This window comes from Oryctolagus cuniculus, chromosome 8 (assembly GCF_051225735.1).
Source record: "Oryctolagus cuniculus isolate XC-2025 breed Fujian yellow rabbit chromosome 8, ASM5122573v1, whole genome shotgun sequence".
Taxonomy (NCBI): domain Eukaryota; kingdom Metazoa; phylum Chordata; class Mammalia; order Lagomorpha; family Leporidae; genus Oryctolagus; species Oryctolagus cuniculus.
The window spans coordinates 12,909,804-12,936,588 of NC_142874.1; the positions used below are offsets into that span (position 1 = coordinate 12,909,804).

The window sequence follows — 26,785 nt, forward strand, 5'->3', positions numbered from 1 at the left end:
AAAGTGGTTGGGGTCCTTGAAAGATGGCACTTTGATATTGAGTGTGATCAGACTGTGATGATGAACGGTTTGGCAGGAATAAGAGTATCCTACTTTGGTAATTTCCTCCTAAATTTCCTTTTATTACCACACGAGTCCTAATTATTTGGAATTAGATTCATATGAAGTACCATTTGTTTCTCAGGTATGTTTTATGAGATATGAATTTTCTTCTGTAAACATTGCTTTGTCTCCTTTAGACTGGCAGAGGACAGTGCAGCAGCCAACACACAAAACTACAATTTGCACATGGCTAAAGTCCGTGGTTATCTTACAGCATCCTGGGCACTTGACATCCGTGAAGTGGGAATTGGGTCTCTGCAGCAGGTGCTGCTTCTTGCATTTCCTGTTCATTTCTGTAGAGAGATGGAGGAGCTCCTTTGCTTGAGGTGAGTTCACCTGGAGAGTCATCATGGCTAGAAAGGCTAGTGAGTCTGTCATTTATTTATCTAGGTAGGATACTTTTAACATAATTGCTTTTAGTCTATAGCATTGGATTTTGAACTTAACTATTCATATACGCGTGGTATACTAGATGGCCCATTTAATCAATTGTTCAGACACATTTTTACCTATAAAGGATGATTGCAGATGCTTTCCTAGATTGACATGTATCGTTATGATACTCATACTTCATTTAAATGTATGAAATTCCCAATATATTGTGTAAACTTCTGAAGGTCTCAGTCACCCTGGGTGGAGAATGCTCATGCTTCTATGAACATTATACTGTTGAGCATCATTCTAGACATACTTTGCTATGAAATCAGAGCATTCCTCTTAGTTACTTCGGGAGTCTTTGAATAACTCCGAAGATACTTTCAGTTGATTAGATAAGTGTTAATTTACATCCCCCTTCCTCTCCTAACAACAGTTTTAAAGTATGCATTATTTTGAAATAAAAAATGTTATTTGGGTTTTGCTTAACAAATGTTGGATTGCAGTGCTATTATACACCTTTAGTCTTTATGTATTTAAACACCATGCTTAATACATTGCCTTCATCAATAGTGTCATAAGGTTTATTCTTTCTGTTATCACCTATTTTTTCCAAGGTCACTTTAAAATAAATTTTAGAATGTCTATTCTAATCTCTATTCTAAATCTTATCCATTTGATAATATTTTACTATAATTTTTTTTATATTTTATTTTTTCAATTTTTTTTTAACAGGCAGAGTGGACAGTGAGAGGGAGAGAGAGAGAGAGAGAGAAGGGTTTTCCTTTACTGTTGGTTCACCCTCAGTGGCTGCTGCGGCCGCTGCACTGCGCTGATCCGAAGCCAGGAGCCAGGTGCTTCTCCTGGTCTCCCATGCGGGTGCAGGGCCCAAGCACCCGGGCCATCCTCCACTGCCTTCCTGGGCCACAGCAGAGAGCTGGCCTGGAAGAGGAGCAACCGGGACAGAATCCAGCGCCCAGACTGGGACTAGAACCTGGTGTGCCGGCGCCGCAGGCAGAGGATTAGCCTTTTGAGCCACAGCGCCGGCCAATATTTTACTATATTAATGTCTTAATAATAGATGTTGTCCTAAGGTCTTCATGTATGTAACTCATTTAATCTTCACCTTTATTAAGCAAATGCACATCCATTCATCAAAAATGACTTATTGAGCATCTGTGAGTGTGCAGAATACTGTGTGCCAAGTGCCAGGACGAATTCAGCAAGGTCCTGGCCTCTCTGGAACTTGAGATCTGAAAAGAGGAAAATACGTGACTGAGGATCATGCAGTAAGCAAACTGGTTCATTTAATTATGCATCTTTTTCTGTTTGTAATTATGCAAGATTGTGGTTTAACCGTAATTATAGCCAAATAATTATGGTATTAACCAAGATTACGGTTCTAATCCAATTGTGTGCTTTTTAAGAATAGAGGGGAATCTCTTGCATTCCTTCATCTCATAGTGCTAAACAAATAGATATCAATATGTAATGATGGTTACAGGAATGCTTTTATGAAACACCATAACCTGAGAGTTGTTGGAATTACCTAGTGGGATTTCAGGGGGCTAGAACAGATCACCCAACAAATGGAGTTTGCTGATAAGGGAATTACTCATACACAAATGGAAGTAGCGTTGATTAGGAGCAGTCAGACATCTAGGTTTCCAAATAGCCTCAGTGAGCTCTGTTAAGACTGAAACATTCAGTTGAACTCTAGGGCTGTTCAGTACCTCTAACACTTGAAACGTGGATTCGGAAGGAAAGCAGGCATGGTGTTTTAGTAAAACATGGAGATAAAAATTCTGGTAGTCTTTTTATGAAATATGTTAAAAAATTCTTCTAGAAAGCAGAGACTGCCTGAAACATTATATGTCAATTTGGTAAACAATGGCAATAATGAGATCTTCCCCAAAACACTCCATGACACTTTAAATGTCAGTCTTTCCTGTCTATATTTGGCAAAGCAATGATCTTATTATTACTACATATATGATTAATTATAGTAGTGCATCTAGAAGTGAAGTCCAGAAAGTAATGCCCTAGAATGAAATGTTGGTCTCAGTAGTAGGAGATGGCAACCAGTCTGTTGTTTCCAGCTCCTTCTGTAGCACCGGTTTTGCTTTAGCTGAGCCATTCACCTTTAAAACAGCCCAAACTGGGTTCAGAAAGGTAGCAAAAGGAATGACAGGAAAGGCTGAAAACCTGAGAGCAAGGGCAGCTTCTGGGTTCTCATTGCAAATGTGTGGACCCTGAAAATCGTTATGAAGTAAGGGAGCTATTGACGTTAGTGAGCTTGATCATTTCAGGAAAAGTGGCAATGAAAGCTCTGTATGCCTTTTCACATCATGAGGTGTTTCACTAGGCATTCTGTGAAATGACATTTTTAAAGGTTGACATGCATTTTGTTCATTCCCTGTCAGCTAGCATCTTTAGCACAAATTCTTAGAGCTTTATATCATCTATGTGTTGCTGTACACTCTTGTGGGGTTTTCAATGTCCTATTTTATTTATTTAGTTGAAATTTAGAATGACTAAGGACAGAGGGAGAGAGAGGGATGGAGAGAGAGAGAGAGAGAGAGAGAGAGAGAGATATGTATACCTCAAAACCAGTGGTTCACTACCCAAATATCTACAATAGACAGCACTGGACCAAGTCAGATCAAGATCCTAGAACTACGGCAGGGCTTCCCACGTAAGTAGCTAGGGGCCCAAGTCCTTGGACCATAGTCCATTGCTTTTCTAGGTTCTCTAGTAAGGGGCTAGATAGAAGGGCAGCTGGATCTCAAATCAGCATTCCAATATGGAGTGTGGCATCACAAGTGGTGGTGGACTAATCCACTGCAACATCAAGCAAACTTGTCTCAACCTCCTGTGCTGGGAGGCTTCCCTTATGTAGAAGACATTTAAACCAAACGCTGAGGAGTCACAGCTGACATCCACACATTGCTCTACACAGAAAATGCAGCATTCTAAGAGTGTGGTGGGCCGCTGGTCTGGATTAGCTATCACTCAGTTTTTCTTATCATAGGTAGAGGAATGAACACCTGTTGCAGTTGAGCCCATCAACATCAGAAGTTGAGACTTAAACCACACCTGAACTTTGAGTGAGATGCTTTTCCTAGTGTTGTCAATCTGAGAAGCCAGCCTCTATGGGAAAGCTTAAGCAGAGTATACTCACCCATGAAATTTGGATTTTGCTACATTCAAACAGAGAATATCAACAGTAAGTATTTTTTGTTCTGTCTGTTTACTTTTTGAAAGTCCGAGTGATGCACATATGCATACATATACACATATATGCACACACGGAGGGGATAGAGAAAGAGAGGTAGGTAGATAGGTAGATAGATAGAGATATCAAAAATCTGTTCCCTCCTCCAAATGCCTGCAACAGCTAGGTCTGGGCCAGGCTGAAAAAAAGGATCATGGATCTACCCCCGGGTCTCCCACATGGGTAGCAATGAGCCCAAGAGCTTGGGGCATGATCCATCAGTCTCACAGGTACGTTTGCAGGGAGCTGGATTGGAAGCAGAGCAGCTGGGACTTGTACCACCATTTTGACTTGGGCATCACAAATGGTGGCTTAACCCACTGTGACACCAGGCTGACTCAATGAGTGTTTTGTTTCTCATGCAAATTTGTAGATAGCTAGAGTGGGTCTCTTTCACAGTTCTCATTCTGCCATTGGAGGGCTAGTGGCTACCCTGGACTCTTAAGATTAACTCAGAATCATTCACACTACCTTTCGCCAACGTTTCCATATTTGCCATGTCTCATGGCCAAGCCAGAGAGTACAGTTGTCTCTCTGGTCCTTGAGGATCGGTTGCACTCACCTGTGGATAATAAATTCCAAAGATACTCACATTCCTTATGTATAATGGTATATTACTTCCATTTCATCTGGTCATATATTCCTGCATACTCTAGACCAACTCTGGATGACATTATAATATCTAGTACAGTGTAAATCGTTAACTATTTTGGGGGGAGGACTGACAAGAAAAAGAATCTTTACATGTTGTTATCTTTCACTTTACTTGGGTAGGCCAAAACTTTACCTTGTAGCCTGAAACTGTCAGAGACAATATTGTGTGAGTGAATGACCATGGGTAACGTTAAGTATTTGACCTGTTTTTGACCCAGTAGTTGTCATTTGCCAGCCTTGTAACAGATCACAATTTACTCTTGGGCACCACTATTGAAGACTCCCCCAGCTCAGAGAGTTGTTGATTTCTTTCAAGTTTAAGCTCTCTTGAAAAATATCATGATTTGTTTTCATCCATACCATCTCACGTTGGAGATTTCTCCAAATTTATGTCAATTCCATATTTTTCTAAACCACAGCTTGCCATTTCTTTGAGGTATTATCTGGGAGAATTTTGATCTGAAAACTTGGGCAGGAAGGTTTTTAAAAATGTAGTATTTTGCTTAGAGTGTATAAAAAGGCTCATAGTAGAACAAGGGTTCCACACCTGTCTTGTTAATCATTTTCTCACTATATAAACATACGTGCTGAACGGAAGCTGCCTTTATAATTAGAATGCAGTGAAGCTTCTTCTGATCATTATCACGACCCTGTTTTAAAATATAGGCTCAGAGACCATTAGCATCATAGGGTACATATTCCCACAGAGACATTTTTCCCTTCTGCTTCCATTTGCAATTTCATTTCAATTGTAGTGTTTAATATTTTCCCCATGTCTTGTATGTGAAAGAACAGAATGGTGGTAGAATGCTACGCTGTAACGCCTAAATTCCCAACCAGGTGTGACTAATGCTGTCATGTTTAAATTAAGATGAATTTCTTCAAGCTCACTAAGACTGTGATATTCAGCTTTTCGAGTAGGAAGTTCACATGGGGGATTTCTCAATTCAAGAATATTAACACACTGAGTAACACACTGCTTTGTTGTTTCTAGGTTCTTTATTTGAGTAATTTCATTTAATGTCATGCATTACTGAGGAAGCTGAACTGTGGGCTCGATGGGTATCCCAGTTGTGCTGTAGTTTGACATTTCCATGGTCCCTCCCTTCATTCCCCAGCCAAGGAAGTTCATCCTGTGGCTTCCCAACAGCACATCCAATAAAGTGTTTCTGAACCATTTTCTTTTCACCTTTTGCATCCTTTGAGCAATTGAGTGTCCAGGACACAGGAGATTCCCTTCACATGCTTTCAAAATTTACCCATGTCTGATTGTGTGATTTCTATTTACACTTTCCTCAGGTGTTCCACTATTAGATGATTGACTAAAGATTGGAAGGAAACAGAAGACAGAAGCCTTTATCTTAATCTTTCTTTGCTTAAAGAATCCATCAGGTAAGATCTGTGACTGGTGTGAAACTGAATTTTCTATCTACTCAGAAAAGTATTCAAATGAGCATCAGATCCAGAGAGTCCTTGAGGAATTTGAGGAATTCTGTTTTGATTACTTGTAAATAATCTGTGAAATATCTGAAATTGTATTTCAAGTAATTTTGTTCACTATCACCATAATAAGCATTTATGTTGGAATAACTGTAGAATGGATACTCTCCTCTCTCTTTCAGATTTTTTATTTATATTTTGTAAAATTGGAACAGTAGGGATCCTTCCATTCTGCATCATTGAAAGCCAGCAGTATTTGCTGGTGCCTGTTTTTAAAGTGTACATAGAAAAGCTACCTTGTGTCTATGAGTGTTGACAATTGTGTTCCAGTCTGGCCAAAACCTTGTGACCCAGCAATAAGATCATAATAAACCAGCTAGGTAGGAAAATGAGTTGACCTTCTGATAACCCAAGTCAACTTTTGTTACCATGTTACCTATTTTTGTCCTCTATCATTGGATCTATTTTTAAATAAGAGAAACATGGTGTATTTTCAGTTATTTGTATGAAATACATTTTCATCTATGTTTATTTGTGCCCTTTGCTATGCAACTTGTCTCCACAAAGGGACTTAACCAGATCAAAATCTTTTTTTTCAGTTGTCATTCATGTTCTGTGTTTGAAAGACAGAGAGGGTAACAAGTAGAGTTCTTCCATTTGCTGGTTCTTTGCTCAAGTTCCTGGAGTAGTGAGGGGGTAGATCAGGCTGATGCCAGGTTTAAAGAACTCAGCTCAGGTGTCCCACATTGGTGGCAGGGATCCAGGCACTTGAGCCAGCAGTCCTGCCTCCTAGAAGGAGTATATGTAGTAAGGTGGAATGGGCAGTTGATCTGGGACTTGATACTGGCACTGTGGTAGAAGATGCTGGCATCTTAACTGCTGAGCCAAACACCCGTTCTGAATCTATGTTGTCTTAGAATATTATCTGTGTACCCAAAACCCTGCAAGTATAAACTGGACAACCCCTAATCTAAGTCCATGCAAGAATACTATCTCAAACACCCTTGAAAACTGTCTGCATATGGATATACTTGCTGGAAGCCAAGAGGTAGGTGTGTATTTCTTTGTGATAAAGCAGCTCTTCTGATACCCAGCGAGCCCCAGAGGGGGAACCATCCAGCAGAGCGGCAGAGAAACCCTATCTAGACACTGAGAGAATACTTCCAGGGTTTCTGGAGTGCTGTTTGTGGGTCAGGCAGGCATCAGGGATTGAATTATCTTATTCCATGCTTTATCTCACACTTCATCACAACACTTTGAAAGTCATTATCTTCTTTTTACAGATATAAGAACTGAGATGCGGAAATATGAAGTAGTTTGCCAAAACTCAAACATCCATAATCTATCTCCAGTCCCAATTCCAAAGACCCTACTATTTTACCATCTGCCCTTGCCTCCCAGAGGTGAGGTGACAGGAGAGGGTCCCCCGCATCAGCACACAAGCTTAGCTGCAAGAAGAATAGAATGCTATGTACATCTCATTCCAAGTTGGAGAAGTGAAGACCAGGCAGTTACAATATTTGTGTATCCAATTGCCAGTCTACTCTATGAAGACATAAGGAATGGAGTAACTAACACCCTGCTCCCTCAGCACTGTTTCAATAGGCAGTATTGTGGCCGGCGCCGCGGCTCAATAGGCTAATCCTCCGCCTAGCGGCGCCGGCACACTGGGTTCTAGTCCCGGTCGGGGCGCCGGATTCTGTCCCGGTTGCCCCTCTTCCAGGCCAGCCCTCTGCTGTGGCCAGGGAGTGCAGTGGAGGATGGCCCAGGTGCTTGGGCCCTGCACCCGCATGGGAGACCAGGAAAAGCACCTGGCTCCTGGCTCCTGCCATCGGATCAGCGCGGTGCGCCGGCCGCAGCGCGCCGGCCGCGGCGGCCATTGGAGGGTGAACCAACGGCAAAGGAAGACCTTTCTCTCTGTCTCTCTCTCTCTCACTGTCCACTCTGCCTGTCAAAAAAAAAAAAATAGGCAGTATTGTGAGAAAATCTTTTTCGTGAGACGTTGCCTTGAGTAGTTTATGAGCCCAGGGTATTATAGTCATAGCATCACTACATTTCTTCCATCATGATTTTCTTCTCTCATTCCTTTATGCATTTTTGTAGCCAAATAGTGTGTTTAATTTGTGTTTACCGTATTATCCTATCCCCCTCTACTCTGTTTCAATCAACTTGAGAAACAGACATGGGAACTAGGAGATCTGATTTAATGTGTATGTTATCATCACCATTATTCATTTCTTTAGGAAGGCTGAGTAGGATATGCTTTATCGCTTTATCCTCCATTTTGTGATTTCTTTTGCTCATTTCTATAAACTATGGGAATGATGATTAATATTGGGAGCCTGATTTTCCACTGTGATGTTGGAACTCTGCCTTGAATGAAAAGATAGAGGACAGATGCAGCTAGAAGCAGCATTTCAGGGTGCACTTAGATATTTTACAATGGTTTTGATTTGTTCAAAAATGTTCTCAAATAGTATTCATTTTATGGACTTAGTTTTGTGACAGCACTTCCAATTTGGTGTTCCAGAATTGACTCATCTCAATGAAGTACCTGCCCTGTGCCATGGTCCTGAGAGGTAAAATATGACTTCCTATTCTTGCCAGCAGAGGGCAGCAAGGAACACTGGAGCAGGTGCTTGATATCAGCTACTGAGGATGTTTCCCTTGGTGGAGGCAAAGATGAGGGTGTTCAGAGGACCAACATGAGAAAGGATAATTACAGGGATTCAGGAGGGAGACCAGAACATATGGGGAGTGTAAGGGTTCTCCCAAGGGCTCATAACTGCCAGCACAAGTAGACATCTGGAGAGTCATTGATTATAACCTTTTCTTGGTATTGACTGCTATTCCCAGCCTGTCTGATGCCAAGGTGTGGCTGGCTGCCTAAGGTAACAGGCAACTAAAAGCATATCTGGGCACTAATACAGACTGGCTGCCTGTGAGTTATCAACAAGCTGCCCACAGAGGCCGAGGGGTCCAGAAGCAGCCCTGTGAGGGTGAAGGATGAATGGGTGTGAGGGCTCACCAAATCCAGCTGCAGAAGATACTGAGGCCCCGGGTACATGCCAGGAAGATGATTCTGCAAAATATATATACATGCATATGTATATAATACCAAGGATATTTTCCCCTTGTCTTGGGGGTGGGGGGTACTGCTTAGCTATGGAAACACTGTGTGATTTAGGACTTAGAGAGTTCTCACTTTACCAACTGTTAGGTATCTGGCCCCCAGTCACACAACTTCACTGAGCTTCAGTTTCTCCACCTGTCAAATGGAATTACTAATTTTTACCCCAGAAGCTGATGTTGAGGCAAGGGGAGGCTATATATAAACTACCTTGCAAGAAGCTTGACGTTTTGTCGTTGCTCAGTGGATTTGATTGCGTGACATATTCTCCCTCCTTTCTCTTTGGCCATGGACAAACATCCATGATAGTGTTCACTATTTTGGAAAATAATGTCTCCCTGTCTTTTCTAAGCAGCCTTGGTATTAAGCAAGAATTATTCTGTGAGTTAGCTTGCTAAATTTTCTATACTGTTATCCCATTTTATAGTTGCAGCAATCCTTTGAGGTGCACTATCATCTCTGTTGTGCAGGTGGAGACACTGAGACTCTTCTAGAATAACTCCTTTTACCAGCACCCTCTACATGGCGAATGCTGAAGGAGGGGGGGTTCAAAAACTACTTAGTTTGGTTGCAGCCCTCCTGCCAGTGTTGCTACAAAACCTTCTTTCCTGTGTAGATAGTTCATCACCATTTACTTTTTTAGAGGTTTAATTTATATATGTATGTATGTATGTATATATATTTGAGAAAAGCAACTTTGAAGAACCCAAGCATAGTGCATCCTTTGTGAGCACTTAGACATTACTATAGCTTATGAGACATAGATAACATCCTCCACTTAATACATTAAAATGAAGTAAATCTTTGCAAACAAGTTTTACTATTAACTCTCATAATCCAACAATTTGAGGACAGAGGTCCTGCATGGGAAGTTAATGCACAGTGACTCCTGTTGTTAATTTCACAATTAACACCCTTATGTGTGATGTGAGAGATCACCCATTTAAACACTTAAGGGGGGAAATTGAATAAAAGAATTTTGTGTTTGTGATATGTTAAAATAACCTTATAATTGACACAGCATCACATTGATACTATCTCTCCATTTGGTATGTAGGGCCGAAAGGTCAGTGTTCAATGACAGAAGTGAAAATAGACTGCTATGGTCAGAGTTCTTCCCCCACCCACCCAGTTCTCCTGTTGAAGCCCTTACCTCCTTCTCTTTGTGTGCCATGCAAGGACACAGTGTGAAGATGGTTGTCTATAAGCCAGGAAAAGAGGCTGAGTCAGTGGGGCCCCATGCTCTTGGACTTTTCAACCTCCAAAACCGTCAGACAAGTAAACTTCTTTCTTTGACACATTACCTAGCCTAAGGGGTTTTGCTACAAGAACAGAAAATGGGTGAATCATGTATTCATTTTAATGTTGTACATATTATTTTTGTATAAAAAATTATATAATTATACTAAAATATGCAAAGAAATAATATTGCACTATAGCTTTGAAATATATTGCCGCTTGGGCAAACTGGAGGGAAGGTTGCTGAAATCTCTCTGTGTTTCTTACAACTGCATGCAAATGAACCATCATCTCAGTTTAATTTTGAAGAATTGAATGATGGTGCCAAAATCTAGAAAACCACTATATCAGTTTGAGAGTTTGTCAGTTATGGCATGAGCCTTAGAACCTTGACATCACAATGATGGGTGATCTTGACTACTGCGGAACCCACAGTCTTCAGGGACTTGTTCATGGTCTCTGTTGAATAGTGTCAACAGAGTCTAGAGTTGTAACACATGGAAAGTAATGTTGTCAGAGCTTCTGGAAGTCATCCGCCAGTCCCCAGCGCAAGGTAGCCTTTTCCTGTACTACTTGTGATCATTTAAGCAGACTGGTCACCCCAGGAGGAGTTCTGTCCTGTTTTCCTTAAAACAGAGGAAGTAATTCCTGACTTTGGTGCTGGTTTCATGAGAAGCTACTTTTGTTCTTTGGTTTAGTGCTACTGAGCTCAAAAGAGCAGGCTTTGTACTGTCAGGGGAGACACTTCCTTGGCTTCATGGCAAAGAGTTTTCTCTGAAAAGATCTCGAAAGAGGCTGTCCTGTTTATGAAAGAGTTTTGTGTTCTGCTCAGTCTAACTGGTTTTACCTATTATGGCCACAGAGCCCCATTGGTACATGGTCCCAACTCAACCAGTTATATCTAAGCCTGGGTGATGTTAAGAAATGTTTGTGGATGTGTCCAGCATTATTTCATGTTGTCTAGCACTTCTCTCCCCTCGCCTCCCAATTTGAACACTAATTTAGATAAGATAGGAAGCATTTTACTAAGTGGGAATCAATGTATCCCTATTATGTAAATTGTCATGCTAACAGGGGACCACGTTACAATGACTTCTTTACCAATCGCTGTGTCATTTTGTTTTACATGTGATAGGCTGAAAATTGCCTTGTGTTCCCTCTTCTGAAACCATGTTGTAAGAGCTTGGTGAGTGACAGCTGTGGTGTCCATCTTAGTGTTCTTTACAGAGGGCAGTGTGGTAGTTGAATGGAAATACTCTTTAGAGATGTAAACTGCTTTAGAATATCAGGGGTATGTGATTTAATTTTCCTTTGAAAAGGCAGAAGACATGCCTGTTGCTTTTACTTAGAATGAATTAGCAGCAGATATGTATGGAGAACTTCACAGTTGAAGATTGCTTTCGATATTTTACTTTAACTTGCACTAAAACCAGGCAGATTGATACTATTGTTCCAGATTACATGTTCTCTTTTATGATACATGCTCCCTTTCATACACAGCCAGTTAGAAACAGTCAGACTTTGAAATTTTCAATAATCTTCAGTACTTTCTTTTTTTATTCTTAAAATCTATCTATTAAGGGATACAAATTTTCATAAGTGCAACTTTAGGAGTATAGTTATTCTTCTCACTATATCAGTCCTCCCACCCACACTCCCATGCCTCATCCCCCTCACTCTCCCCTTCCCAGTTCTATTCTCCATTAAGATTCATTTTCAATTAACTTTGTACATAGAAGACCAACTCTATATTAAGGAAAGATGTCAACAATTTTCACACATACACACACGCACACATATGCACATACACAAACTGTTTGAAAACTGGTTTTACAGTTAACTCTCAATACAACTCATTGAGGACAGAGGTCCTGCATGGGGAGTCAGTGCACAGTGACTTCTGCTGTTAATTTTTTTTTAACTTTTATTTAATGAATATAAATTTCCAAAGTACGATTTATGGATTACAATGGCTTCCCCCACATACCGTCCCTCCCACCCACTACCCTCCCCTTTCCCACTCCCTCTCCCCTTCCATTCACATCAAGATTCATTTTCGATTATCTTAATATACAGAAGATCAGCTTAGTATACATTAAGTAAGGATTTCAACAGTTTGCTCTCACACAGAAACATAAAGTGAAAAATAATAGATGATATTTTTTAAATGATGATGAAATCAGATCAGACCTATTGTCATGTTTAATCCCAGTGAGAGTCAAGTTGGGAGTTGATAATTTTTTTTTTTTTTTTACAGAGGATCAGTTTAGTATACATTAAGTAAAGATTTCAACAGTTTGCACCCCCATAAAAACACAAAGTGAAATATATTGTTTGAGTACTCGTACCAGGGGATTCCAATTCTGCTGTTAATTTAACAATGAACACTCTCATGGATGACGTCAGTGACCACCCGAGGCTCTTGAAATGAGCTGTCTAGGCTATGGAAGCCTTTTTTAATAGAAAACGTTTATTTCATAAATACAGATTTCAAAAGGAAAACTTTTGGATTATAGCGGTTTTTTCCCCTATGGACAAGGCCATAAGCAAAGTGGAAGTTCTCTCTTCCCTTTAGAGATAAGTGCACTCTTCTTTGATTGCCACTTTTTTCCACTGGGGTCTACAGAGATCGTTCGTGTAGACTATGTTTTTGCCACAGTGTCTTGGCTTTCCATGCCTGAAATGCTCTCACAGACTTTTGATCCTCAATACTGCCAAGTGCACACCAGCAGAATCTTTCGTATGCACATTTCTGCTAACTGTGTATTCCACAGAATTTCAGCTTTTTCTTTCTCATGCTCCTCAGACGTGTTGCAGCCTTCGCTTATTGCTGATTGCAAATCCGCATTCCAATTTTTAGATGCTTATGGCAATGGCACCTAGTTTCAGGAAGCAACATTCTTTTTGTTAAAATAATAGAGGTACAACAATGACCAGAAACGGAGAGATTGAAAACCACAGGAATTCCTTGTTACGGACCTGTAGGGCACAGGTTTATTTGGGATTCTCTGGGTCCACTTCATAGGGTCCTCTAAGCTTGGTCCACATGTTGGGAGATTGCTCTGGGCTAGGATCTGCTTCTGAGCTAATTCAGAACATTGTTTGAATCCCCTTACTTGTAGTTGAGGTACCTTCCTCCTCCAGCTGTCACCTGGGGGCTGACTACATCTAGTCTCATGTTTCTGTGTAGCTCCTGCCCATATGACAGATTCATTCTCCCTTGCCCTTCAACTCTTTCTGGCTTCCCCTTCTGTGCCATGTCCTGAGTCAGTGTAGATGATAATCTCTGATTTGGGGACCTCTTGGGGGTTAGTTTAGGCCTCCTAAACTAGGGAATGTACTCTCCCTATTTGAAGGTTCATCACATTCATTCTGTCTTCACAGTCTCTTTTTGCAGATAGCACAGTCATAGGCTGCAATCATTAGGGTGTGCGGCTTTTGGATGGGTTGTTTTAGAACCCTCTGTGTACCACAGACTTTGTGGAAAACATCCCTTCCATCATTCCACCAGCAGTTGTCCATGGTTACCAAGACCTCCGTGTTAGTAAGTCCAATGATGAGTCCTCAGTAACCACCTGCCTTACCTTCCATAGCGTTTGATGGGAGCGATGGCTCCCTTCTTGTTATCCTCTCAGTTCTCCACTTACCTGACACCTCTTGGTCTGAGCGGCTGTCTTCTTTGGCACGCCTGTAAGACGATACTTGCCCTAGATTCTCCCTTGGATGTGTTCCCTGTCCAACTCTCTCAGTGCCACCTGCTCTTTGAGACCTGTAAAACCTGAAACCCCATTGGCATCTGTAGTTGGAGAGCCTTGTCTGAGGAATTGAGATGACAGTTTTATCATGTGTCACTCCTAATGACCGGCATCAAACTAGTCTGTGACCATTGACTAGCTACTCTTTGGTGTTTGCTGTTGAGCAGGGACGATGATTTTCAAGAGGCTGGGACTTCAGAGGATGCAAGTGCTTCAAAGGGACGTGAACGAAGACTACTGGTGCACGGTCCGATAAAGTTAAGAACGGGTAATAAGAAAACAAAGCATCAGGCTTTTTTGTACAAGGACGTACTGAAAATCTCGAACATTCGGTAGGTGCATATGCTGCATGCTGTCCTGATCATCGTGAAATATATTGTCTCTAACAAAATTCATTTTCATGCACTCTTTCTCAGCAAGTAGCATGTTTTTACTTTGTTTTTGCCAGTGATTTCATTCTTCACTTATTAAACAAGTAGTCATGGAAGTTTTATTCTGTATTGTGCCCCTGTAGACAGTGGAATCAAGAATGGGAGAGACAGGGTTCCTCTCTCTCTCTCTCTCTTTGAACATTTATTTATTTATTTTAAAGGAAGAGTTAGAGAGAGGTAGAGGCAGTGAGAGAAAGAGAAGGGCGGGGGAGAAAGAGACACAGAGACAGAGACAGTCTTCCATCCGCTGGTTCACTCTCCAGATGGCAGCAAATGCCGAAGCTGCACCAGTTTGAAGCCAGGATCCAGGATCCAGGATGCAGGATCCAGGAGCTTCTTCCAGATCTTCCACATGGGTACAGGCGCCCAAGGACTTGGGCCATCTTCTAATGCTTTCCCAGGCCATAGCAGAGAGCTGTATTGGATGTTGAGCAGCCGGGACTTGAACTGGCACCCACATGGCATGCTGGCACTGCAGGCAGTGGCTCTACCTGCTACGCCACAGTGCTGGTCCCAGGATTCTTCTTTCTTGAGTCTTGCCTAGAGATGATCAAACTAAGAAAGAGACAATTGAAGATTGTAGTAATGTGCATCTGATAGTAGGAAATAAACAGTGCCATGTGGAGAGTGTCAGAGAAGAGTCCCACTAGGGTGCCTCTGTGAGATGCAACATTGAAACCATTCCTCTGGTGTGAGAAGCAGCCACCTGTTCTATAGACTGGGTGTCCCGATTTGCCTGGCTGAGGGGACTGCAGGCCATCGTGTATGCAGCTTGACCCTTTGGGAGCAGGGCTTCAGCAAGGCTGATGTTTCTGGAGCTCATTGTAATTGACCAGGTCAGAGGTGAGACTGAATAAGTGCTCAGGGTTCTGGTCACAGAGGATCTTGACAGATCCCAGTAAGGGGTTGAGAAATGCCTTTGAAGGGGTTTCCTTATGGAAATGGCCATATCAGGTAAATATTGTAGTATATCATTGTGGCTGCTGGGAGATAATGGATTGGAGAGCTGGCAGCAATATAGGAGGGAGACTATGTCCTGGAGATGATAACCCAGATCACTGATACCAAGGGCCCCAATTTGGGAGGGACAGTGAAAGCAAAAGGTACAGGAGGCAGATTTGGTGTGCCGGTTGGAGATAGACACAAGTGGTCACTCCCACTGTCAGCCTTGAACACAAATGCAACCAGTACACAGCCTGGAATAAGGCAACTGCTTAATACACGTGTGCAGGGAAGGAGTAGGCAGGAATAGACTGATCTGGACATCTGCTTATCTGCTCCACCTGTGTTTTCATAATTTATGAAATATTATATAAGACAAAGACTAGTTCCACAAACAAAATCTCACCAGGAAGTGAGTAAAGAAAAATAAAAGTTGCCAGTGCTGCCCTCCCCTTGGCTTCCAGTTCTGCCCTGTCCTAGAGCAGAGAAGCAAGACTCAGGCCCAGTTTTATAAAATGCAGTCTCATCTTAGTGACAATCATATGAGGTATGTTGGATCAGGGGTGTGTTAAGCGCAATCTGTGTGTTCAGGATATCTTGTACCTCCTCTTGCCTAATCCTTGCTTTCGCTATCTGAGATGGGTCTGTATTCTTGTTTTCCAACAGGCTCTGATGCTAAGAGAGCCCCAGTGGCTGCCTCAAGGTCACCACAGTAGTCGTGGGTCCATGATTTTTTTTTTTTTAAGATTTATTTTATTTATTTGAAAGTTAGAGAGAGATGTAGAGACAGAGAGAGAGGTCTTCCCTCCATTGGTTCACTCCGTAGATGGCCGCAACAGCCAGAGTTGTGCCGATCTGAAGCCAGGAGCCAGGAGCTTCTTCCGGGTCTCCCACATGGGTGCAGGGGCCCAAGGACTTGGGCCATCTTCTACTGCTATCTCAGGCCATAGCAGAGAGCTGGATTGGAAGAGTAGCAGCCGGAAGTAGAACTGGCGTCCATATGGGATTCCGGTGCTTCAGCAGGCCAGGGCTTTACCCACTGTGCCACAGCGCTGGTCCTGTGAGCCCATGTTTAAAACTAGATCTCTTTATTATAGTACCGGCTCTCACCCAGCTGCCTCAACACTTTGTATTCTTTTGGATCCCATGGCAGATTTTATGACAGTTTCATTTCAATCGCTTTAAATCATAGGGAGCCCTGTGGCCAAATCCCTGAACATCCTCCTTAAGGCTTAGAGCTCTTCACGTCTACCACTCACCTGAGAGTTAGATTTGTAAATGAACAAGGCAGCATGCCAGAGGGCGAAAGTGGGGTGGACCAAACCAGTACTGAGCAATATCACTGCTGAAGCTGCGATATTGTCACCTTGTGCTCTCTGCAGAAAAAAATGGGAGGTGTTTTCTTCCCTTATGGATAAGACGTTGAGCACTTGGACTAAGGTACATTTTGTTTTGTGCTTTTATTTTGGCTGCAGTCTGTAGGACACAGTATTTTTTTAAGCCAGAATCTGTGGGGCAGATGATCTGAACCAAATCTTAAGAAGGAAATTTGAGCTGGTGTCATGGCTCATCTGGCTAATCCTCCGCCGGCGGCGCCGGCACCCCGGGTTCTAGTCCCGGTTGGGGCACCCAATTCTGTCCTGGTTGCTCCTCTTCCAGTCCAGCTCTCTGCTGTGGCCCGGGAAGGCAGTGGAGGACGGCCCGGGTGCTTGGGCCCTGCACCCGCATGGGAGACCAGGAAGAAGCACCTGCTCCTGGCTTCGGATTGGCAGAGCACCGGCCATAGCAGCCATTTTGGGGATGAACCAACGGAAGGAAGACCTTTTTCTCTCTCTCACTGTCTAACTCTGCCTTTAAAAAAAAAAAAAAAAAAAAAAGGAAATTTGAAAGAAGCTGTCTTTAGAGAAGGAGTGGAGAGGGTCCCCCCACCCCGCCAGGATCATTTTGAATATTTATAGCACCTTTCACGGGCTGGAGAAAATCATCAACTTAAAAATTTAGCCTGTTACGGATTTATTGAATTTTGAATCCAGCTTGCAGTTAGTTGCCTTGGCAGTGCCAGCCTCAGTGACTTCACAGGCTTTGTACAGCCCAGGGACCAGACATTCACCATCCCAGCTTTCAAGATGCAAAATTTGTATAAGAATTAAGATTCAAAGGTATTTGTAATATCTGAAACTAAGGTTATTCCGAGATTATGTATGTATAGTCTATCTCTGTGAAGAAGAAAATTTTATAAATAATTCATCCATGATTTAATCTTTGTTCAACCCCTCAGCCACTCTGTTGAAGTCAATCAGATGTGCATGACCAGAGAGTGAGTGATTCTCTTAAGATGTAACACCTTTAAAATACAGAGTATGGCCTCAAGTCCATAGTCAGCATTCAGAAACAGACCAGTCCACCTGTTGCCACTGGCTGCCGTTAATCTTGTGTGTGTGGGCCCCTTGTGGGCCAGCCTTCACTGAGCACATGATTTTGTCCAGGTCCACCTGACTCTTGCCTGTGCTGTGCACTGAGAGGGAATAGATGGATGTGAGCTTTTCTTGGTTATGGAACATGGAGGATTGGGGTTTGCTCAGGAGAGGATGTGCTCTCATTACATTTAAGAAAAAAACATCTTGCTTGATGATCTTTTTAGGTACAGCAAAAATATTTACTACAAATATGTCATCCCTGTCAATGAAATATGGATTTCCAAATGCATTGTTGAGGAAGGTGATACCAGTGCCTCCAGGTGCCTGAATATTGGCTGGCCCATGGCGAATTATAGGGCCAAGTTCTTGTAAGTATCACTGCTGAGTCTTGTAATTTTACTTTGATATAGAAGGATATAACCCTTATTGCCTTTTCTAGCAAAGATAGAGAAATGCACCTAAATTTTCTTCCAAACTTGTTTTTTTTGGGGGGGGGGGATTGGTAAGCATTTTAATTTGACCCTATAATAATCTGCTGCCTCATGCTTTGACTTCCAGCCATGGCACTTGTATGACACATATTTTCCCCAAGAGGTTTTTATGTGCCAATATGTGTGGAGAGAATGAAATGGGAACTGTTGGAATGATTTGCTTTGGTCTGAAGCAATGGTTTTCCAAGGGCTCCATGAGCTACTTGGGGAGTGGGTATTTTGGATTAATAAAAATAGATTTGAGAGAGCAAGGCTCTGGGGCCCCTCTCCAATATCCTCCAGCCTCTAGGTCTAGGCTTTTGTGTGTTTCAACTAGTAGAGTAGATCAATTCAGCTTGAAAAAGTCCTTTTATTCTCCCAAAGTAATGACCTAAAGAAATAATACTTGATATACAAATTAAATTATATCCTGGGTTGCTAGAATTGCTATTTGGTGTCTTCAGTGATACGGCCACCTGAAACAAAGATTTGATTCATGCGATGTGGGTGAGTTTTCCAAGGCCCACTTTGAGGCTGGTATGAGGAAAGGAAACGGGGCTCCATTTCCTAGACATCTTGTGTGTCTGTTTTTGTGTACGCAGGTACCTTGCAACCTCTGCCTGCTGCTCTGAACAGGCACAAACCGAATGTCCTGTGTGTTTTTCACATAGACAGTTCATCCCAGGTGCTTGGTGCTCTTTTTTGCTCTCCTCCTCTCCTCACTCCCTCCAGGTCTGTCAGGTCATATTGAAGTTGATACAATGGAGATATATCCAAACTGTTAATCAACTCAGTTCTGTGATGGAACTGCTTGCAAATATTACTGAGAACAAAGCCATGCTTGTACCACTGTCTGCATGTCTTCTTTGCCATGACAAATTTTCTCCCTAGGTTCTCAGATTCTATTGCTTAATGTCTTCTTAATCTTGCAGGTGATAGGAAGCTGCCTATTTGTGGTGCCTTTGATGAGGAGTTCCACTAGACAGTTTTTTGAATGAGGGAGAAGCGTGGGCACGAGGTGGACATAGGCTATATTGGCTGTGAAGCTATGTAAACACATACAACACATTTACAACAATGCCCAGCACCGAGTACATTTGCTGTTGGCTGTTATCACTCTTATGCAAATTGGCATAAGTAACCCGTGGTGTTCAGGTCCATATGAAGGTGGAAAGCCAAGGAAATGTCCACTTTGCTGTGGAAGCATGTCCTGAGAAGGCATAGAAATGCCGCGTGGGTGAGCTCTCGCTGGTAGAAATAGGAAATGTGGCAGCCCCTGCAGAAAAACCTGTTGCTTCCGTGAGTTCAATGTAGGACGACTGAGCAGGACTGAGCAATTCCACTGTGGAATATAGGTCCAAGAAAAGTGTAAACATACATACACTCTGTTTGTTCCTAACTCTGACTTTTGGGCACAAATGTTCCTAGCAGTGTTGTTCATTAGAGCCAGAAGTTAGCAACAAATTACATGTTCATGACCTGATGAATGGATAGTTATGACATGGTGTAGGATCTGGGGGTGGTGGAGAATAGCGTGTGGCTGCTTACTAGAGATTAGGGTTTACTCTCGGGATAATGAAAATATTCATGAGCAAGGTATTACAGGTGCTGCCGGCACAGGACCCAGTCATATAAATGGTCAGTTTTATTTTCCATGTAGTCAATCACTCCCCAGCTGTTTTGAATGCTAGTAAATTATAAGCCCATGTATGTTTGCGACTGCAGATCTTTTTCACTTTGGATTTCAAATACATTAATGATGTAGCAGAAAGGATATAAAACATTAGTCACCAAACACTAGGTGCTTTGACATCCTTCAGCACATCATAGCACTAAAATAATTTTCTAGGTATTTATTTGACATCTGACAATTCTGCAGCCTCTGTGAAGTACAGTGGTATGGATTTCCCCCCTAAAGTGAGCCCAGAGCATTCCATTCACATGCCCAGTCTCTTCAGTGTGACATAATCTGATCATAATGCTTTTTCCATTTGAATAGCACTTCAAGCTACAGGAGCACTCTGAGGTTTAATGACCTCCACTTTCGATGGTGGATACTGAGACTCCTGTCAGTTCAGTGACTCCTGTGATCACTGAGCTAGCATCCCATAGTTGCAATCCAGGGTTTCATTTCAAGTCAGCTTCTCCTTCCCTTGAAGAACTCTTTCCCATCGCTGTAATGTTGCTGTACAAGAGCAGACTCCACCCAGAGCCCTTGTGTGAGAGGGCACTACTTACGCCTGAGTCCCCGTCACCCACACTTGCCTGCTGGTGTGTTTGTCTGCAATGGTAGTCTTAATCAGATGGAATTAGTCTTTTATGTAGCTTACTATTTTCTCTGACTTCTCTGCTTGCAGTTCGAAGACATTTATGGAAAAATGGGAACGTCTGCTGGACAGGTATTTCTCTAGCATACACATTTTGAATCTTTCGTTTGTGATAGCAGGCATAAATCTCTGCAAGCAGTGCCCCTACATGATTCCCACTTAAAAATGCTCTTCCCACTTGAAAATACTCTTAGATGATCTTGCAATCCTTGGTTTCTCTACATGTGCTGTAAGTCATGTTCCCTCATTCACATGAATGTTCTGTTCACTGTTGAAGTTCAAGATGTATCTTTCATCTTTCCCTCCATACAGCCTATGGATCAGAGCTAACAATATTCCCAATATGTATTAATTGTCTATAAATGTAGCTAGTACTGAGCTACTCAGTAGCTGAGTGGATCTACTCAGTGCTCTACTGAGTGAGTCTGAAAGCACCTGTTGCTTCCTACACTTGAAGCCATGAAGGCGGTCCAGATAGGAAAACGTTGAGGGGTGGATCTGCTGCCCAAACCACACATCAAGACACTCCCTGTTATTTTCCAGGCCATGCCGTCTTTCCCAGAATTATTTTCCTACTCATCTGGTTTTGTTGTTGTTCTTGTTTTGGCTTTTTAAAGATTTATTTATTTATCTGTTTGAGAGGTAGAGTTACAGAAAGAAGGAAAGGTGGAGGGTAAGCTCTTCCATCCACTGGTTCACTCCCCAAGTGGCCGCAATGGCTAGAGCTGGGCTGATCTGAAGCTAGGAGCCAGGAGCTTTTTCCTGGTCTACTGTGGAGCTACAGGGGCCCAGGCCTTGGGCCATCTTCTACTGCTTTCGCAGGCCATAGCCAGGAGCTGGATTGGAAGAGGAGCAGCCGGGCCTGGAACCGGTGCCCATATGGGCTGCCGGTGCCACAGGCGGTGATGTTACCTCGTATGCCACAGCGATGCCACTCCTCATCTTTTGACCTTGCTGAGAAGTTCTACAAATCTAAATCTAAATAATATAAAAGTTATTTATAGATGAATATAAATATTTATATCCTGTAAGTATGCTATAGATATCTGTGCACAGAAATGCATATGTATGTCTCTGTATCAGTATATGTATTAGCTACCTCAAACAAGAGTTTCGTGTGTGTGTGTGTGTGTATATATAGGTACGTATCAATGATGAGAAATATATAGAACATTTTGCCACATGAATTGATTTGAAGAGAAACATTAGCTAATTCATTAATTTTTGTTTCTTAATGATTTTGATTAGGTGTATAACTGAGTCGAAAGAGAAAGATCAAAAGCAGACGACAGTTCTACAGATAGAGTCAGATACCGTTAGCAACGTTCCTTATGTAAGTGTGTTTTGGACTCAACATTTTAAATTCCAATTTCCTGACTTTGACTGAAAGAGAGGTAGAGACAATGGGGATAGAGGTTTTAGGTAGAGAAACAGATAGAGATCAAGAAGTATGGGAAGAGGAACAATATAATGGAACAGAGGAGAGGAGAGAGGAGGGGATGAGAAGAAGAGGGAGGAGAGAGTGAGATTGGAGTGACAGAGAGAGATGGGAGAGTGAGAGTATTCCGAAGGGAACATGGAGAAATATATCTTCACCTACACATGCAATTTTTTTGTGTACATAAAAAAGTAAATGTTAGGTTATATGAAGCATTGGGAATCCACGATAACTCAGTGCTTATGCTTAGAAAGACTATTTCGTGTTAAATATCCACAGAGTTTCACATTTTCATAAAGTGTTTTTCCCAAGCCAGTATTCTGGGAATTAAATATTTCTGTTCATTTGTCACTACTTTCAAACAGTGTTTTTGTTTGTTCCCAGTTTTTCAATATTTATTTCATGTTAAAATATTTTTATTTATTTGGAAGGAATTTTAAAACCCTGAAATGTGTGAAAGAGTGATAGGACTATCACATCCAAATGTGCTGATTTGATGACATCTTGTCCTATTTTTGTTCCATAATTTATTTTCTCTGTCTGTCTCTTGATGTGTGTCTGGATATGCTTCTTTCTGAAGGCAGTTACATATGCTGCATGCCTTTATCTTCGAATACCTGTGTATTCCCAAGATCAAGATATAGTTTAGATAAACACCATACAGTCCTCACCTGGAAATGGAACATTGGTATAAATACTATTGCCACCTGTTGTTCATTTCATGTTCCAATTGATTGTTTGCTCTAGTAATGCTCCCTTTGTGGAACAGAATCCACTTTCTGAGTTAGGTGTTGCATTGAGCTGGTTACGTCCCACACCAAAGTCTGTCAGGATTGAATTAAACTTGGAGGGGTGAACCTTTGGAGAGATCGGTGTGTGTCTTCCTCATTTTTGTATGTTGTAGGGAAGAATATCTTCAGTTGGATCACATTTGATTTCTAAAATCATGACACACTAGCGCAGATCTTCATAACGGTGACCATGATAACACTGATACGCTATTTGACTTTTTTCTTTACAGCAGCTTCAGATCACAAAACATGGTATTCGCAGTGGAAAAAGCCTAGTCCAGCACAGCCATTTCCCAGCAGCTAATCAGAGCCAGGCATCTTTTATGAGCTGTTTTCCATAACCAGAGGAATTGCTTGAAGAAGTTGAAGTGGAGTTCTCCTGTAGGGAGGAGCACCCTTGTCTCAAGCTGCTTTGGTTTTAGTTATGGCAAATGGTTGCTCATCCTGGAATTTTTCAAAATCAATTTCATTTATGTATGGTTTTCATAAAATAATCATACCTAATGCTATTCATTCACACTTGAAAATCTGAGTTTTCTCTAATTTTCTCTTGATTTTATCTTACGGAAACTTGCCATTTCCTGTAGTAAAGTTCTGGTGCCAACCAATTTTCTAATTTGCTTTCATCCAAAAATGTGTAGATTTCAGCTTCACTTTAAAAAAAAAAAGATTTATTTATTTTATTTATTTGAAAATCAGACTTACACAGAGAGAGGAAATGCAGAGAGAGAGAGAGAGAGAGAGAGAGAGAGGGAGGGAGGGGTCTTACATCCGATGGTTCACCCCCCAATTGGCTGCAATGGCCAGAGCTGCACGGATCCGAAGCCAGGAGCCAGGAACTTTTTCCAGGTCTCCCACACAGGTGCAGGGGCCTAGGGACTTGGGCCATCCCACTGCTTTCCCAGGCCACAGAGGAGAGCTGGACTGGAAGCGGAGCAGCCAAGTCTTGAACCAGCGCCCATATGGGATGCCAGTACTTCAGGCCAGGGCATTCACCCACTGCACCACAGCGCCAGCCCCTCAGCTTCACTCTTGAAAGGCACTTTTGCTGAACCTGGAAAGAATATCCTAGCTAATATTTCTCTCTCTACGCCTTGCAGATATTCCACTGTGTTCTGGTCACGATGCTTTCTGATAGCTTGAGTGATCCATGGTGACTGTCTTATTTGCCTATTTTTGTGTCCCTGCTTTCAGGATCTGTGCTCCTTCTCTGACTTACAGTAATATGACCACAATGTGCCAAAACATGGCTTTCTTTGAATCTATTTTGTTTGATATTTTCTGAGTTCCTTTAATTTGTAACTTTTTAAAAAAGATTTATTTATTTACTTGAAAGTCAAATTACACAGAGGGAGAAGGAGAGGCGCGGAGAGAGAGAGAGGTCTTCCATCCACTGGTTCACTCCCCAGATGGCCGCAACGCCTGGAGGCACTGCAATCCGAAGCCAGGAGCCAGGAGCTTCCTCCGGGTCTCCCACGTGGGTACAGGGGCCCAAGGACTTGGGCCATCTTCTACTGCTTTCCCAGGCCACAGCAGAGAGCTGGATGGGAAGTGGAGCAGCCAGGACTTGAACTGGCACCCATATGGGATGCCGGCATACAGGCAGCGACCTTACCCGCTATGCCACAGCACCAGCCGCTAATTTGTAACTTTTTATTTTTGTCAAATTTGGGGAAATTTCACAGTGACTGCAAACATTTTTTCCTTCCTGTAGGCAGCAAATAGATGGGTTTTGTTTGTTAATCCATTCAGCCAGTCTGTGTCTTTTAACGGGGGATTTGAAGGCATTTAGATTGAAGATGACTATTAATAAGTAACTACTTTTCCCTGCCATTTTCCCAAAAATATTCCTGTTTTTTACGTTGAATTTCCTTTGAACTTTTACTGAGGGATTTTCTTCCTTTACCTTCTTTTGTAGTGATGACCATGTTTCTGTGTGCAACAAATCCTTAAGCATCTTTTGTGGGGCTGGACGGGTGGTGATAAATTCTTTGAATTTCTGTTTGTTATGGAAGGTCTTTATTTCACCTTCGTTCATAAATGAGATCTTTGCAGGTATGATATTGTTGGATGACATTTTTTTTCTTTTAAGCCTTGGAGTATATCTGGCCATTCTCTCCTAGCTTGTAGGGTTTCTGATGAGATGTCTGCTGTGAGTCTAACTGGAGATCCTCTAAAAGTACCATGACATTTCTCACATGCACATTTTAGAATCTTCTCCTTCTGTTTTACTGTGGTGAGTTTGATTACAATGTGGCATGATGAGGATATTTTCTGGTTATGTCTATTAGGAGTTTCATGTGCTTCCTTACTTGGATGTCCCTTTCTTTCTCCAAATTAGGAAAGTTTTCCGTTACTATTTCATTCAAAAGGCCTTCTAATCTTTTCTCTCTTTCCATGCCTTCAGGAACTTCTAGAACCTGTATGTTGGGTCACTTTATAGTATCTTGTAGATTTCCAACAGTGTTTTTTAGGTTTCTAATTTCCTCTTCTTGTGTTTGGTTTGACTGTATTCTTTCCTGTGCTTTGTCTCCTAAGTCTTATATTCTTTCTTCTTTTTTTTTTTTTCTACAGGCAGAGTGGGCAGTGAGACAGACAGAGAGAAAGGTCTTCCTTTGCCATTGGTTCACCCTCCAATGGCCGTTGCGGCCGGCACGCTGCAGCCAGCGCACCGCGCCGATCCGAAGGCTGGAGCCAGGTGCTTCTCCTGGTCTCCCTTGGGGTGCAGGGCCCAAGAACTTGGGCCATCCTCTACTGCACTCCCAGGCCACAGCAGAGAGCTGGCCTGGAAGAGGGGCAACCGGGACAGAATCCGGTGCCCCGACCAGGACTAGAACCTGGTGTGCTGGCGCCGCTAGGTGGAGGATTATCCTATTGAGCCGTGGTGCCGGCCCATATTCTTTCTTCTTCACTGATTATGTTGTTAAGGCTCCCCACTGCATTTTTAATTCATTTTATTATATTCTTCATTTCATTTTGATTTCCCTTTAAGGTCTCAATTTCATGGAGGAAATTTTATTTCATGTCCTGTACAGATTTCAGTAGTTTGTGCATTTGTGTCCGATAACTTCTGTGTAATCTTACGATCAATTTTTAAACTTCCATTTCCTACATTTCTTCTGCCTCAATGTATTCACAATCTACTGTTGAAGGGTTTTACTCTTTTCAGGGTGTCATGTCGTGTTCCTTATTCTTGTTTCTTGAATTGGTGGGTTTGTTGTTTGGCATGTGTGGAGATACTTGTTGGTTTCTTCCTTTTCTTCTTCTTCTTCTTCTTCTTCTTCTTCTTCTTCTTTTTTTTTTTTTTTTTTTTTTTTTTTTTTTTTTTGGTCTAGTGGATTTTATCTGTGTACTGTGGCTCTGTAGATAAGTGGAATGTCTACTTTAAGTGAATATCTAGCTTGTAGTGGGTGTGATCAGGGAGCTCTGTTCAGTTCTCCAGGGTTAAGGGCATGTCTGAGGTGATACACCCAGGTTTGGCACAGTAAATCTCTCTCTCTGTTTTTTATCAGAAGGGAAATTTTTTCTGCTCAGCTGAGCTCCTCTCCTTAATGGAGACCAGTGCCTTAGCGCTAGCCCCAGTGGCTATAATATTCATCCACTCTGTCGCAGGGAGCACACAAAGGATCTGTGCAGTCCTCAGTGTAAGTTTAGATTCTCCAGCGATGTCTCTCACCAGGTAACCAGGAAGCCCTGAGTCTCCCAGTGTGAGTGCCCAAAGTCCCAGCCTCACCGTGGATCCTGCCTCACACCCTCAGTTTTTTTCACAGTCCCAGTAGAGAAGCCTCACAAAGTCACAGGCTCCTATCCCCCTGTTAGTTCTTCCCACTAGTCAGGGGTCTCCACTCAACTAGTTGCTGGGCATGGACACGAGCTGGCACAGCTGTTACATATGTCCAAAATGGCACCTGCTCTATTGGCTTGTTACAGAATGGCATTGTAAAGTGATTGGGGAAAGAGAAATTGTGTCCATACTTTTTTTTCTCTTCTAGTTTGGAAA

The 26,785-nt window shown here is 42.2% G+C and overlaps 1 protein-coding gene across 31 annotated transcripts in view; it reads left to right on the forward strand.

The window, feature by feature from the left end:
• Positions 1-26,785, forward strand: part of LOC138843577 (rho GTPase-activating protein 20) — a 99,496-nt gene that overhangs the window by 46,271 nt on the left and 26,440 nt on the right. For 17 of the 31 annotated variants that reach the window (XR_016211576.1, XR_016211574.1, XR_016211575.1 and 14 more), the window contains 10 exons: positions 240-428; positions 1,614-1,766; positions 3,509-3,703; positions 5,705-5,797; positions 8,376-8,424; positions 14,137-14,301; positions 17,984-18,127; positions 20,587-20,628; positions 21,805-21,889; positions 24,122-24,262. Coding sequence is in view for 25 of the 31 variants with exons in the window: in XM_089301903.1 (XP_089158029.1) it covers positions 18,102-18,127; positions 20,587-20,628; positions 21,805-21,889; positions 24,122-24,262 (294 nt within the window). In the remaining 6 variants the exon portion in view is untranslated. Of the gene's footprint in view, positions 1-239; positions 429-1,613; positions 1,767-3,493; positions 3,704-5,704; positions 5,798-8,375; positions 8,425-9,694; positions 10,254-11,349; positions 11,401-14,136; positions 14,302-17,983; positions 18,128-20,586; positions 20,629-21,804; positions 21,890-24,121; positions 24,263-26,785 lie in introns of those variants that run through there. The other 14 variants (XM_089301908.1, XM_089301910.1, XM_089301911.1 and 11 more) reach the window with 8 other exon arrangements.